Raw genomic sequence first — 15,525 nt, forward strand, 5'->3', positions numbered from 1 at the left:
AATATTTATTAATTACCCATAATATGCCAGTCTCTGGGCTATAAAATGCTGGGATACGAGGACTTAAGAGTGCCCACCCTCAAGGAGGTCACAATCGAATGCACCAGGAGTGGAATTTGAACTCGGGATTTCTGTCCCCAAAGCCGGTGCTCTTCGCTGTCCCCATTCCCGGGCCTCGGTTTCCTCCGGTGTCCCAGGAGCTCTCGGGCTGAGACGCTACGTGCCCAGAAGCAGCGCCAGCTGCCGCCGCAGACGCAGGCGTACAGCTTGGCTGGCGTCTCGCTCGCAGCCTCGCTCGGGGCCGGGGGGCGGGGCGTCTGCACGGAGGCCCCGCCCTCGACCCCACCTCCCAGGTGCGCTTCCGGCCGCCCCTGGGCCGTGGCCCCGCCCAGAGCCCTTGGGGGCGCGCTGGGGCACGGGGCCGCGCTGAGCTGCGGCGGGGACGAGGACGGCGGCCCAGGGAGCGTGCGCGCGGTGACGTGCCGGGCGCCATGTTGGGGAGCTGATTGTGGGCACTCGGGAGGTGCTCGCTCGCTCGCTCGCCCCTTTCCCTGCCGGTGCCATCGTCGCCTCCGTGTGCGTGTGTGTGCGTGTGTGTGTCTGTGCGCGGGTGTGCGTTTGCGTGTATGTGTGTGTGGGTGAGGGCGCGAGTGTGAGGCGAGTGTGCGCGCGTGTGTGTGAGGGAGAGGGGGCCGGGACGGCGCAAGTGTGCGCGCGTGTGCCTGCGTGTGTGCGGCCTGCGTGGGGGCGCGCGTGTGAGGGCGGCGGGGGGGCGGCGGCGTTCCGGGCCCGGGGACTCGGGACACCGCGGAGGGAGGCGGCGGCGGCGGCGAGGGACGCGGGCCACCATGGACATGGAAAGGCTGCAGGAGGCGCTCAAAGGTGGGGGCCGGGAGAGGGGGTCCCCCGCGCCGTCCCCCTCCTCCCCGGACCGGGCCCCGGGGGCAGCCCCGCCCCGCCCGGGGCTTTGTGTCGGGAGCCGTCGTGGGGGGCAGGGGGGGCGGCTGGACCTCCCCCCACAACCCGGAATGGAGGGAGGGAAGAAAGAAAAGGGGAAAAAAAAAAGAAACTGGAGTCCTCCCCGCCCCCACTTGTTGACCTCCTCCTGGACGACGACGACGGCGGCGGCGGCGGCTGGGAACTTTTTGGACGGCCCAGCACCGTGAGAGTTCTCCCCGGCCCGGCCCGGCCCAGGTGGTGTCACTGGAGCCATGGGGTTCTCACGTTCCAAGCCGCAGCCCGTGGATTCGGGTTGCCAGGGAGAGGGGTAGGGCCCCCCAGGTACCCCCGGACGGGGTCGAGTTTTTTTTCCCCAAAGCCACCCGAGGCGTCGAGGGTACTCGGCCCGGCCCTGGCTTCTGTTCTGTTTTTGAATGACAGTGGGAGGGACTTGGGGAAAAGTTTTTGATTTGTAGGGGGAGTTGAGTTGGGGGGGATGAGCGCAGGAAAAAAAAATACTGCTCCATATTTAAGGTATACTTGCTTTAACTTTGTTTCTTTTTCTTCTTTTCAATCACCCACCCAGATTTTGAGAAGAGGGGGAAAAAAGAAGTTTGTCCAGTGCTGGATCAGTTTCTTTGTCACGTAGCCAAGACGGGGGAGACGATGTGAGTTAAACAGATTTTTTCAATTGATAAAGAATAGGCTTCGGATGTTATTCTTGAATTAGGGGAGGAGAATTAAAAACCAAACAATTAGAAAGTTGAGCACTTCATTTCATTCACTTCGTTCCAACTTTTAAAAATTACTTCCCTGTGAAGTATATTTGATTCTTAGAATTGTTTTTAGATGTCTACTGTGAATGTTTAAAATCTTCCTACGAAGCTGATTTCTCCTTCATTGCATCTTGTCCCATTTGTTATAGTTAAACTGTTAGAGCATCTTGGCATAATAGCTTGCCTTAGACTCGGGGAAGAGTTGGTTTTTATACTACCTACAGACACCCTCTGGGTTGTGTGGTCCTGAGCAAGTGACTTAACTTTGTAGATCTTCATTTGTGTCTTGGTGAGGCTTCCCTACCTGAAAGGGGAGAGGTTTCTGCTTTAGGAGAACCCCACACTGATGATAAAATCAGAGATTCTGAAAGAAAAAATTCAGCTAAAGCTACATGAATGAAAAGGAAAAAAAAATGCATTGTGATTCTTTTGGCCATAATGTGAAGAACCCAGTTCTCTTTGATTTTGTGCTTTTGAGTGTCTTTTATGGATGTCATTTTCTCTAATCCCCTCTCCAATCAAGTGTGATTTTGTAAATGTGTGAAGCCCTATTTCTAATGGCTTTTGTTGGGTTGGAGAAAAAGGTCCTTTACTACTACCATTTTGCTCCTGTTTTGTATTTCCTAGAAACTTTTCAGGATACACTTGTTAATATTCAGCATTTTTTTTTTAACACTTCATCGGAAAGTCACCTTCACTTTATGAGTTAAACGGTGTTTGTTATTAGTACAATTACACACTATGTTTGGTGTTGGTGTGTAAGACTAGGATTTGTTTTTGTGCCCTACCTAGGTTAATCTGGAAAGTTGAGCTGCATTGATGACTTCCTTGTTGTCTCACTTTTTGGCAGGAAGAGGAAAGATTTCTTTGGGTGCCACACTAGTGAATAAGCTCTCTTTCTGGCTTTCTACTCAACTCTTGATTTGAGGCCTGCTATTATAAGATTATAAGCTTCAGTGATATATTCCCACTCCTATCAAATGCTGATTTCATAAAGGATTTGTTAATATTTGTATGCTAACAAGTTTAATCTCAAAGGAGGAAAAAACGAATGTTTGAATTAATGGCTGGGTTCTGAAAGGTTGACTTTTCTAATATTCTGCAAAAAGTGTACCAGTCAGGTCAAAGGTAGCTATCATTTTCCATGTTGGGGGAAAAAGTTCCTTGAGAAAAGTATATGTGTTTTATTGTTAGTGCCATATTTTGGCCTTTGTGTGCATTGTAATTTTGAGAATTAATGAAAAGTAAATACATAGTAACAAGACTATTTTTACTGTTCTAGTTTCAGACAATTCTAAAAATGATTAAACTTTTGTTTGCTTAAATACATTAACTTCTAAAATATTATTACACAGGCTTACATTCTTAATCCTTATAACTAACTAGTTATGCCAGACATCTTTAACTCAGAAGGACATTTAAAGGAAAGCAATGGCATTTTTCATAGCCCCAAACTTTCTGAAAATTTCCAATAGACAATTACTAATAATATCATCTGAGTGTAAATATCTGAACACACCAATAAACTCATCTGAATAATAGATGGTGTTATACCTGGACGTAGAATTTTTATTATACAAATACGGTAAAGAGGCCAGGTCTTTGAAAATTTGTTTTACAGACTTACCAGTTGAATATGCCTATTTCCTTCAAATTTTTTTTTATACCTAATGGAGAAATGACTCCACTTACCAGAATAAATATTTGTGAAATATAAACATCTGGAGTTAAAATAATCAGTATTTGAAAATCTATTCATTCTGAGATTTTGGAACGCATTTTGTCATCTCACTACACAACCAATCATCATCCTCGGTTACCGAGAGACTACTGCTATACTATACACAACCAAGGAACTTAGCATTTAACTTTTTTCCTGAGTGGGTGTGGATTAATTTTTAATAGTGAAAGAGAAACTAAAATATTTGTATACTTTTTTCTCCATACATTATATGGTTAAGCCTAGTTTTATCAGGCTTATGATACTACAATTGGGGAATGAAAAATACAAATATAGCTATTTAAATATTTTAAATATAGTTTTTGTGAGATAGGATTTGAAACTTGATCATGAGCATTTTCATTAAGACATAAGAAAGAAGATACTGAATACAATAAAAATAAGAAATGAGCAAAAAAGCTTATGAATGAAATTGAGAAATAATTAACTTACTATCAACTTTTAAAAGTCACTTCTTTATCATAATGAACTTTTTTGTGCTTTATTTAACATTTTATAATATGCTTTGCCCATATTGTCTTACTTGACCTACACAATAAGCCTGTGAACTATTATTTTTTTCCATTTTACAAATGACAAAAGTCTTGGGGATTTAGTCAGTAAACATTACATGGCTACTATGCATGTGCCAATGCCAACTATGTATTTTTCAGGCACTATGCTAAGTGCTGAAGACACAAAAGAGGCATAAGACAGTCCTTGCCCTCAGGGAGCTCACTAGCTAATGGGAGAGACCAGAAGCAGAAAAAATATTTTCAGATAACCTTTATACAAGATAAAGAGACAAAAGAGAGGTTACTAGAATAAATAGTGGTAGGGAAAGGCTTTCAGATTTTGTTTGGGACTTGAAAGGGGTGGGAGAGGGAGTCAGTAGTAGATGAGAAGGGGGAAAGCCTGAGAAAATGGAGTATATTGTGTTTGTCACCAGGAAGCCAGAGTAAGATATAAAGAAGACTGGAAAGCAGGAGGGGGCTAGGTTATGAAGGGCTTTAAAAGCACTTTGTATTTGATCCTAAAGGCAATAGGGAGCCAGTGGAGTTTATGAATTCAGAGACATAACATGCTCTGACTTGTGCTTTAGGAAAAATCACTTTGATGGCCCCAAATGAAGGATGGATTGGAGTGAGGAAAGATTTGAGGCCTGGCAGATCCCTCCCAGCAGGCTATTAAAGTAACCTAGGTAAGAATGATGGCCTCAGGATGATGTCAAGGTCACAGGAGGAAAAGGATCTAGCCTTATTCAAGAGATGTTGGAAAAGAGAAATGGACAGTTCTTGGCTCCAGCTTGGAAATTGGTGGGGTGATGAAGAGCCTAAGAGCCTGGAAGGATAATGCCCTTTGCAGCAATAAGGAAGTTGATAGAAGAGTTGGGAGGGGGCTTAGTCAGTTTTGGATATTTGGAGTTTAAGAAGTCTGTTGGAAATCCAGTTAGAGATGTCTGAAAGATAGTTGGAGATTGGAAGTCAGGTTATGACAGGATGGGTAGAGTTTGAGAATTGTTATCATAGAGATGGTAATTAAGTCCTGGACAGCTAATGAGATCACCTAGTGAGGTAGTATAGAGAGAAAAGAGATGGCAGCATGGAACAGAACCCAGTGGGATACCTATTAGAGGGCAAGATATTGCTGGATGCAATACAGCAAACATTTGAGGAGGGGTCAGATAGATAGGAGAACAAAGAGAGATTGTTGTCTCTGAAACCTATAGAGAAAAGAGTGTCTAAATGGAGATTATTAACAGTGTAAAAAGCTAAAGATGTTGAGAATGAAGATTGTGAAGAGGCCATCAGTGGTTTGCCAATTGAGAGATCATTAATAAATTGGAGAGGGCATTTTGGTGGAATGATGAAGCTGGGTTGCAAAGGGTTAAAAAAGTGAAAGTAAAATGGAGGTATCTATTGTATACTAAACAGACTTTTTAACCCCGCCCTTATTATAAGTCATTAAAATTTTTTTTGAATTCTGAATTCTTTCCCTTTCCCATTCCCTTATTCATTGATAAAGCAAGAAATGTGATAACAATTATACATGCAAAACATTTCCATATTGGTATTTTGAAGAAAAAAAAACCAGGAAAATAAAGTGGAAAAAATTATGCTTCAATCTGCACTTAGACTTCAATTCTCTCTATGGAGGTCGATAATATATTTTTTTTGTCGATAGTATTTTTAATCATAATTTGGAATTGTCTTGGATCATTGTATCGATAAGAAAAGTCATTCACAGTTGATCATCAATACCTCCTGGTTCTACTCGCTTTACCTTGCCAAAGCTCCCATATTTTTCTGAAACCATTGTGCTCATCATTTTCTTGCAGCACAATAGTATTGATTCCATCACAGTCATATACCACAAATTATTTAGCCATTTGACAATCCATGAGCATTCCCTCAATTTCCAATTTTTTGCCACTACAAAAAGAACTGCTATAAGTATTCTTGTATGTATCTGTCCTTTTCTTTTGGGATACAGACCTAGTAGTGGTATTGCTGGGTCAAAGGATATGCACACTATTCTAGTCCTTTGGACATAGTTCTAAATTGTTCTCCAGAATAGTTGGATTAGTTCACAACTCCAAGGTTGTGTTGGTGTCCCAATTTTTTCACATCTCCTTCAAGCTATTTGTCATTTTCCATTTTTGTCATGGTAGCCAATCTGGTGGGTGTGATGTGGTGCCTCAGACTTGTTTTAATTTGCATTTCACTAGTTAACAGTGATTAAGAGCAGGGTTTTTTGGTATGACTATATATAGCTTTGATTTAGACAGCCTTTTTAGAGAGTTTAGTCCCAAAGGCTAGAAGAGATATAAAACAATTATGAAAGTATCATGCAAGGTTTTTTGAGGATGAGGACGAAATGTTTGTAGAGTGAAGGGAAGAGGAGCCATTACATGGGGAGAGATTGAAAATAAAGGAAGTGGGTGGGGATGACAGAGGGGAGAGTGTTGAATTGAATATATTGAATCCCTTGGAATGGGATTGCTTGAACAAGTGGAGATCTTGGTGAGGAGCAAGGCTACCTCTTCATGTGAGATACGGGTAAAGGAGGAGATATTGGCAGAACGAACCTGAGTGATAGGAGAATGGCTTCAGTTTTTTTCTATATAAAATATAAAGCAGTGTTCTCAGGGAAAGGGAGCCATGGGAGATTTGAGGAAGGAGGAAAAGGTTTGGAATTGCTGCTGTGGGGTAGAGAGTTTCTAAGGCAGTTAAAGAAGGATTGCTTAGTGTGTATGGTGGGGCAAGTGATGTTGAGTAAGGTAAATTTACAGTGGGGCCTATCAGGTGGTATGACTTTTCTCCATCTTAGTTCAGTGGCATATACATAGGAACAAAAGTGGTTTATAGGGGGAGTCATCCAAAAGCTGAGATTTAACTAGAGGTTCACTTGCTTGCCCATATTCAAATAATGAAACTATCTGAGGGAGAATTCAAACCCTGGGTCTTTTTGACTCCCAAGGCCAGCCTTTTTGTCCTTGTTGCCAGAGTGCTTTTCTCTTTATAATTTTAGGCAGATGTTTGGATTCTCTTCTGGTGTATTGACAATGGTTTCTAGGGTACACAGTATAAAGTTAAGAGAGGAGACCTAAATACAATATAGTGCACTTGCCATTTCAAAAGAGATACATTAATTTTATGTTTCTGTGAAACGTACCACCATTTTAGTTCGTCTAGATCAGTGTTTTAAGAAACTTCCTATGTAAAATAGTTTATTCTTTTTAAAAAGATGTTATTTTTTCAGTTATATGTTGAAACAGTTCTTGCCAGTTTTTTCTGACATTTGAGGATTCAGATTTTTTTCCCTCATCTCCCCACCATAAATAGTCAGATATAGGTTATATCAGCACTTTCATGCAATACATATTTCCATATCACTTATGTTGTGATAGAAGGTGCATATCACATGTATAATAAAAATCTCATGAGGAAATAAAGTGAAAGATGACATTCCTTGTAATCTGCCTCAGACTACAACAGTTCCTTCTTTGGCTATGGATAGCATTTTCATTGAGAATCCCTTGTGAATATCTTGAAAACTTGCTTTGCTGATAATGGTTTAGTTCTTCACAGTTTCTTGTATAATATTTGTTATTGTATACATTGTTCTCCTATTTCTGCTCACTTCACTTTGTACCAATTCATATAAATCTAGGCTTTTCTGAACTCATCCTGTTGTTTCTTATGGTGTAATAGTATTCCATTATAGCTCATACCACAACTTGTTCATCCATTCCCCAAGTGATGGACAACCTCTTTGTTTTCAATTCTTTGCCACTACAAAAATAGTTGCTTAAAAAAATATTTTGGTACAATATATTTGGTACAAAAAATATTTGGTACAATATTTGGTCCTTTTCCATTATCACTGATATCTTTGAGATACAGACCCAGTAGTGGTATTGTTGGCTCAAAGGGTATGCATAGTTTTGTGGCCCTTTGAACATGGTTTCATATTGCTCTCCAGAGTGGTTGCATCAGTTCACAGCTTTACCAATAGTATATTAGTGTCCCACTTTCCTCACAGTCCCTCCAAAATTTATCATTTTTCTTTTTTTGGTTAGGGTTACTCATTTTTTAAGAATAAATGTGGGAACTTCTGTGAATGATTGGTTTCTTAAATGTGAATAACTTAGTGGCTAGTACCTAGGTAGACTCTCAATAAATACTGACTATTGAATATTTAACCCTGCATTTGAAAAGTTCATTGAGACCAAAAATGAAACAACTGCTGACCAGTGTTGTTTGATGACCAAAATGTGCATTTTTATTACTCACCTAGGAATTAAGCACGTCTCAATGTTTTTGAAATATTCTTAAAGGCAGGATTTTTTTTTTCTATTTTGAAACTACCAAGGGTAGTCTTAAATATGCTTTTTGGATGAATCAAAAGGAAGGAAAAGAGAGGTATAATTTTAATACAGGGAATTTAATCTGAGAGGATCTCATTGGAATTTAGGGGGGGGAATATATTGTTCAGATTTCATTTTTGAAAACGACAGGAATAGGATAATAGACTTTCCAGTGACTCATTTTAATTTTACTTGATTTTTATTCTCTATGATTTCTGCATTTGGATTTTGGTTGTTAGTGTTGCATTTCTAATTTTTTCCAGTTTGATTTCTTATTGCAGTGAATTGAACAAGCATTTGTCAGAGTATAAGATTATTTGGGCAGCTTAGGAGGCACAGTGGATAGTGTTGGATTCAAATTCAGTAACTGTGTGACTCTGGGCAAGTCACTTTACCCTGTTTGCTTCAGTTTCCTCATCTGTAAAATGAGCTGGAGAAGAAAATGGCACACTACTGTAGTATCTCTGCCATGAAAACCCCAAATGGGGTCAGGAAGAGTCAGATATAACTGAAAATTATTGAACAGAACAAGATTATATTCTAGGCACTGTAGGACATAATAAAATTATGTGGCCCCATCCCATCCCTCATTGTCTTAGTATATAATTAAGGGAGATATGAATATATATGAATATAAATGAATAAAATGAAAAATAAAATGAAATAGAACAGTAAAACAAAATATTCCTTCATTCATAAGTTACTTTTCATATGTATACACTGTGTTCTAGTCTTCTGAACTTGTCCTTTCCCTTCAAGGTTATATGTTTTGTATACCTATAGGTGAGCTTTTGTTTTTTTCATTAAAATACAAACTTGAGGACTGAGACTTAATTCATTTCTGTCTTTGTATACAAGTGCCCAGCACAGAATCTGGCACAATATAGGCACTTAAATGTTTGTTGCTGAGTTCATATCTTGGACTGAAACAGGTAGAACACACTAATGTGGATTAATGGACAAATTTGCAAAGAAAAAATTTCAGAAATTGTATCCTTTGTCAACATAGAATCTAGGAATCCCAAACTTGTGGCCTAGTGGGATCTGATGAACCCCAAGTTTCAGGACTAGCTTATAGGTTGGAAACCCCAAAGTTTGTACTTGTTCCCTGTCCCCATGGGAATCTACCCTGAAGGGAATCCCAAGCTAGCAGTTTCAGACTGAGAGGGGGACCCTCAGGGGAATGACAATCCACTTCAGATGGGAGCTAAACCCAAGCCAAAGTCCAGTGACTCTGGCCCTATAGGCAGCGCATCAGTCTCACAAGCTGAAGGTCCTGAGTTTGATCAGATAGAGGGTGTGACATACTGGGAAAGGCTTCTGGAGAGGAAGAGTCACTGGACTTGGGCTTAGCTCCCACCTGAAGTGGATTGTCATTCCCCTGAGGGTCCCCCACTCAGTCTGAAACTGCTAGCTTGGGATTCCCTTCAGGGTAGATTCCCATGGGGATAGGGAACAAGTACAAACTTTGGGGTGTCTCCAACCTATAAGTTAGTCCTGAAACTTGGGGTTCATCAGATCCCACTAGGCCACAAGTTTGGGATTCCTAGATTTCATGTTGACACCTTAAAGAACCTCAATTCAAATTCCACTTCTGATGCAGATTGAGTTTCTATAGGCAACTAACTTAAGCCAGAATTGTTTCACCTGTAAAACTAGGGTGTTGGACGAGGTGGTCTCTGAGGAGGATCCTTCCAACTTCAGATCTGTTATCAGGAGAGAGTCATCTGGTTTATTAAGCTTAAAATATCAACAACAAAGATTGAGGAAAATATGACTAAGTCAAATCCTAGTTCTGCTGCTTGTTACCTATTGGGACCTTAGGAAAAGTCATTTAATGTCTCTGGGTCTCAAGTTTCCTCATCTGAAAAAGGAAAGGATTGGATTAGATAGTTTTATGGGTCCTTTTTATTTAGCCTTAAATATCTAAAAAGTTTTGTTTCCTCAAGGTTTCTTAAGTTGGGGTGTGTTAATTAAAAAATGTTTTGACAACTATTTCAGGATAATTAGTTTCCTTTGAAATCTTTTTTGCATTTCAAAGTATTACATTCTGAAAAAAGGAGTCAATTTGATCTTTGGTGTCCATGACACAAAAAAGGTGAAAAGCCCTACTTTGAGGTTATTGGATTTTTTTCCTGTCTTAGATTAGCAGTAAGGCTTAATTACTTGTGCTTAAATGCTCATTTAAGCTATAATGAAAGTATGGCTTAAAAACAAAACTAGTTGAAAGATATGCTTCATAGTAAAAAGATTTGCTGTTGAATAATTTGCAGTTATTTAATCAAATACTTTATACATAGGAATACTATAAAACTTGCGAATCTGAGGTTCTAGGATTAAGGGTAATACAGTCACTACACACCAAATCTCATTAGGCTCCCTGCCTAATAAGTTACTAATGGGTTACTACTCTTTATCAGGTGCTATTTTTTTTGCCAGACAGATACTCCTCCCTCACCTTCCCCTCCCCAAACTATTTTTGCCATATAACTATATACTATTAACATGTTCTTGGCTTTTTTCCCCCTTTCTAATCCATTTTATTCTTACAAGTTTGTTTCTTTTCAGTGCTATGGTCTCTTAAGTATAAAAATAACCTTTTCTAAATAGTTCCTCAGAAGTGCCATCCTCAGTTTTGCCTGCCTAGAGTGATTGCTTTAAAAATTGTAACCTGTAATTGATTAACCTATGCCTTAAATTATTTGGGGACTTCCAGATTGAAGTACTGTTTTTGGAATCCTCAGTGTCTACTTGGATATTTACCTCTCATATTTACCTCCTAATTATTCTCCTCAAATTCTTTAGAAGCTCAGTTAGGAATTGTGCTGGTTTTTTGTTTTTTTGTTTTTCATAGAAACCAAGTTTGAGACTATTAGTTTTTTGAGATTTCCATGGCCCCATGACAGTCTTTCCAGACTTGCTTTGGCACCACTGACTGTAGATGCTAACCAGGGTATGTCATAGGACCTACTAGAGTGTTTTGTGTCTGCGTCTTTTGAGAGAAGAAAAAAAAGAAGAAATTTTCTGGCAAGTGTCAGTGAGGCAAGTAATTTATATATGATCTTGCAAATGATTTATTTCTGCTTCCTGTCTAGGAAAAAGGTGCCTTTTATATAATGGCATAATAGGTAGATAGTTGTAGATAGTTCCTCAATAATGAAAGAAGCCATCAATTGCTGGATTTAGAACAATTGTCTTGAGACAGCTGTCTTTCCCATAGCCTTTTACAACCAAGTGGAGTACTGCATTTCTATGTAAACAGCAAAGCTTACTGTTTAATTCTTAACTGTTTACATATTGTACTTTTAGGATTTGCAAAGTGCTCATTCTGTCTTCAAAATAGTTCTTTAAATTCAAGATCACAGACTGAGTCATCCTATTTTTACAGATGGGAAACTGAGTCTTAGGGCAGTGAGAAATGATTTGCTTAGTCACACACATGGAGTCTGGATCTGGGTGGAATTGCTCTTCCTCCATCTTTAGGTCAGAACTTTTTCTGTCTTAGCTTTCTACCTCTAATTAATAGCCATATTGTTTGGAAGGAGAATAAACTGAAAACTATATATTGTTCAGGTAGTTGAAAAAAAGCAGGTATAACTTTAATCAATATGAGTAGGATTTCATACTTGACTTAGTTTTATAGTTTACACAGCTCTTTGGAGACTGTCTTATTCAGGACAGTGATCAACCCCCAAACATCTCATCTTTTCTATGATCCTGTGGATCTGAAATGATACCAAGAAATAGTTTTGCTTCCCAATGCCATTGAACTACTGGATCGAACCCCTTCTGCCTCTTAACATCCCCACTCCTGAATATCCATGTTGGGGCAGGTGGTAGGACCTGAAAGAGCAACTCAAAATATGGAGTATGGCTTACTTTTTTCTCAGTTTCCATTTTAGATAACAAATGCTATAACTTATGTTTTGTATGGACTCTGCCTTATAATGTTGCCATTGTAATTTATGCACATGGTGCCAGTGAGGAAGATTTGCATTTTGGTTTTACTGTGATTACAATATTTAAGTGTTTTTTTCCCCCTTGTTAGAAGTCTAATGTAGGCTAGTTTGATCCTTATAGATTTATGCTTGAATTCACAATTGTAAAAAATCCAGTTGTATACAGAGATTGAATTTAGTTTTTGCTATCATTCTTTGTCTTATTTAATTATGGCAACTATCTGAATGTTTTTCCACTTGTTTGGTTGGAAAAAAATAAGTGCAATATTGGTACTTTGAATAAATAAATAACTGTTTTTGGATTTCAGGCATTCAAAATGATAGAGAAGAACACAAAGTTTGGAACAGTTAGAAGCAGGTTCTTCAAAAGGGCTATTCTTACAGGATCAGGCTGTGGCAAGTTGTTGGCTTGGCATCCTTTTCTCAGCAGTGTTTTGAGATCTATTTAAATATATACATTTACAGGTACATATGTGTATCAGATTTGGGTCATAACATATTAGTGTGATTTTTAAATGGAGAAAATTTTTAAAAATTGTTTTGTATGTGTGTAAGTATGGATCAGCACATTCTGGATTAGCTCAGATCAAAATGTAACTTTGTCCTTAGGTAGGCCAAAATACTGAAGATCCATCCTATCCCCTGGCTTGATCTCAAAGAAGTCTGGAAGTATTTTTGGAGGCCTGAAGACAAATTTGAACTGTCATTCTTGACTTATCTCAAAACCATCTTGAAACAGATACATGGTTTATAATTAAATAAGATGATAGAATAAAATGGATAGTTCTAGTAATTTCCCTCCAAAAAAAAGACAAAGAAGGAAAAGAGTGTTAATAAAACATTTTTAAACTACTGAGAGCAAAAGGAAATTTATAAGGTTGAGTAAGGTAGATTTGTTACAGTGTAGAGTGTTTGCCTTGAAGCCAAAGAAGACCTGGGTTTTAGCCCCAAATCCTACCCCTGACACATACTTGTCTCTGTGACAAGGTAAAGTCACTGAATATAAAAAGCTGATCAGCACTACTGAAAACACAGGTCTAGTTTCTGTTGTCCCTATTAGTTTGATACATTAACATTACTTATATAGCTTTGTCTTGAGTAAGTAATTCAGTGAATAGGATCCTGGGTCTGTACTCAGAAAGACCCAAATTCAAATTTGACCTTACTAGCTTTGTGACCCCTGAACAATTCACTTATCTTCTTTGCCTCAGTTTCTTCATCAGTGGAGATAAAAATACTAGTGCAAATAGTAGTGCCTACCTATCACAGTGATGAGCGGATGAAATGAGATCAGGATCTGGCACATAGAAAGTGCTGAATAAATGTTAACAGCTATTACTATTATTTCTGTTATAAGTAAGTTCCCGTAAGGATTCAGCTATAATGTATAACTAAAGTTAATTTAAGAAAAAGCATCACTTTAAAAAAAAGGCATATTAAACATGAGAGTAACACATTGCTCTTTGTCCCTGTCCCTTTTTGGGAATCCATTTCTCTTTTATTTTTTAATTTTTTTTTTTTAGTGTTTTATTAACATGTTTTTTCTTGTTGGGAGCATTATTGTCACTACTCAATTCTCCTACTTCCACAACTTAACTCCACCCTCCCAAATACTCTTATCTTTAACAAGTAAATATAGCAAATTAAAACATTCATATTCTGTGTCTAAAAATTTGTATCTCATTCATTCTGCATCTCTAGTCCATAAACAGTTATGTCAAGAAATGAGAAAGGTTCATCATCAGTCTTCTCAAGTCATTATCGACCATTGCATTCATCAGAGTTTTTAAAGTCTTTGAAAGCATTTTTCTTTTTGATATATTTTTTTCTGCTGGTTCTGCTTTCTTTATTCTCCATCACTTCATACAAGTCTGGGGATTCTCTGAATCTGTTCTTTTTATTACAGCACAATAATATTTCTTTTCCTTTCTTTTTTTGTTTAAACCCTTACCTTCTGTCTTAGAATCAATACTGGTAAGGGCTAGGCAATGAGGGTTAAGTGACTTGCCCAGGGTCACACAGCTAGGAAGAGTCTGAGACCAGATTTGAACCTAGAACCTACTGGTTCTAGACTTGGCTCTCAATCCACTGAGCCACCCAGCTTCCACCAAGCATAATAATATTTCAATAATTCATATAGCATAATTTATGCAACTCCTTTTCCAGTTGATAAGACACTTTGTTTTCAGTTCTTTGCTACAATGGAAATTGTTCCTGTAACTTTTTATGCATGTGGCTCTACCTTTTTGGAGAATTTAGTTATAATCCCTAGGTTATAGGGTATGCATAGTTATTAAAAACCTAATTTATGCCAGACACCTGTGCTTAAGTCCCTTCCCTGTAGAAGCTTGTCATCTGATGGGGAAGACAACACAAAAAAAAGCTGAAAACTTGACCGTGACATGATGAAGTCAAATTCAAAATGAGTGCAACTAGGTTGGAAATGAGGAAATATTTCCAATCTCCCCTTAAATGGAAGTTGAATTCATGGCTCCACCCTCCAATTAGGGGAACCTGGGTACTGTTGAGGTGAGTGTACTCAAGTTTATTGGATCTTGCTAGATGAGATTTCTCAATGATGAGTTTACTAGGGTGGGGTGGGATATGGTGAAGCCAAATCCAAAATGAGTAAAGCACCAAGTCACTTTAATGGGCCTGTCCTCATACAGCTACTCAAAACACTTGCCATTTTGCTTTTTAAAAATCATCTTTGCCATTTTGGTGAGTTGAAGGTGGAACTTCTGAGTTTAATTACTTTTCTCTTATGATGACTTCAAGTACACATTCACATTACTGTTGTATGTGAACTCTCCTTTGCATTTTTTTTTCAAAATTACATTTCTTTTGAAAACTTTTCATATGCTTTTGTCTAAGATGACTTTTCATTCTTTTGAATTTATCTCTTCCTAATATAGTTTGTGTATATCAGATCTTTTATTAGAGAAATTCTGATCCATGATTTTTCCTAGTTTATAATTTCTCTTCTAATTCATATTTGTCATAAAAATTGCCCATCTTTTAATTCATCTCTTGTTTGGTTAAGAACTCTAGCTTTACATGTAACTTAAGAGTTTTGAAAGGTATCTCATTTTCAGTCCTCTAATTTTTTTTAATTTTATTCCCTTTTATGCTTAGGTCTTATTCATTTGGAAATTATGGTAGTGTGAGATACTAGTCTAAATCTAATTTCCTCTTAGAATATTTTAATTTTACCAATAATATTTGTCAGAAAGGGAATGCTTGTCCTGATAGTTTGTATCC

At 38.5% G+C, this 15,525-nt stretch overlaps 1 protein-coding gene across 1 annotated transcript in view; it reads left to right on the forward strand.

Annotated features, from left to right (window-relative positions):
• Window positions 1-464: 464 nt before the first annotated feature.
• PPP4R2 (protein phosphatase 4 regulatory subunit 2) overlaps window positions 465-15,525 on the forward strand; it is a 60,550-nt gene continuing 45,489 nt past the window's right edge. The window contains exons 1-2 of the mRNA XM_001364327.4: window positions 465-882; window positions 1,526-1,607. Coding sequence (XP_001364364.1) covers window positions 849-882; window positions 1,526-1,607 — 116 coding nt within the window. The 5' untranslated portion in view covers window positions 465-848. The remainder of the gene's footprint in view (window positions 883-1,525; window positions 1,608-15,525) is intronic.

The sequence above is a fragment of the Monodelphis domestica genome, chromosome 7 (assembly GCF_027887165.1).
Source record: "Monodelphis domestica isolate mMonDom1 chromosome 7, mMonDom1.pri, whole genome shotgun sequence".
NCBI lineage: Eukaryota > Metazoa > Chordata > Mammalia > Didelphimorphia > Didelphidae > Monodelphis > Monodelphis domestica.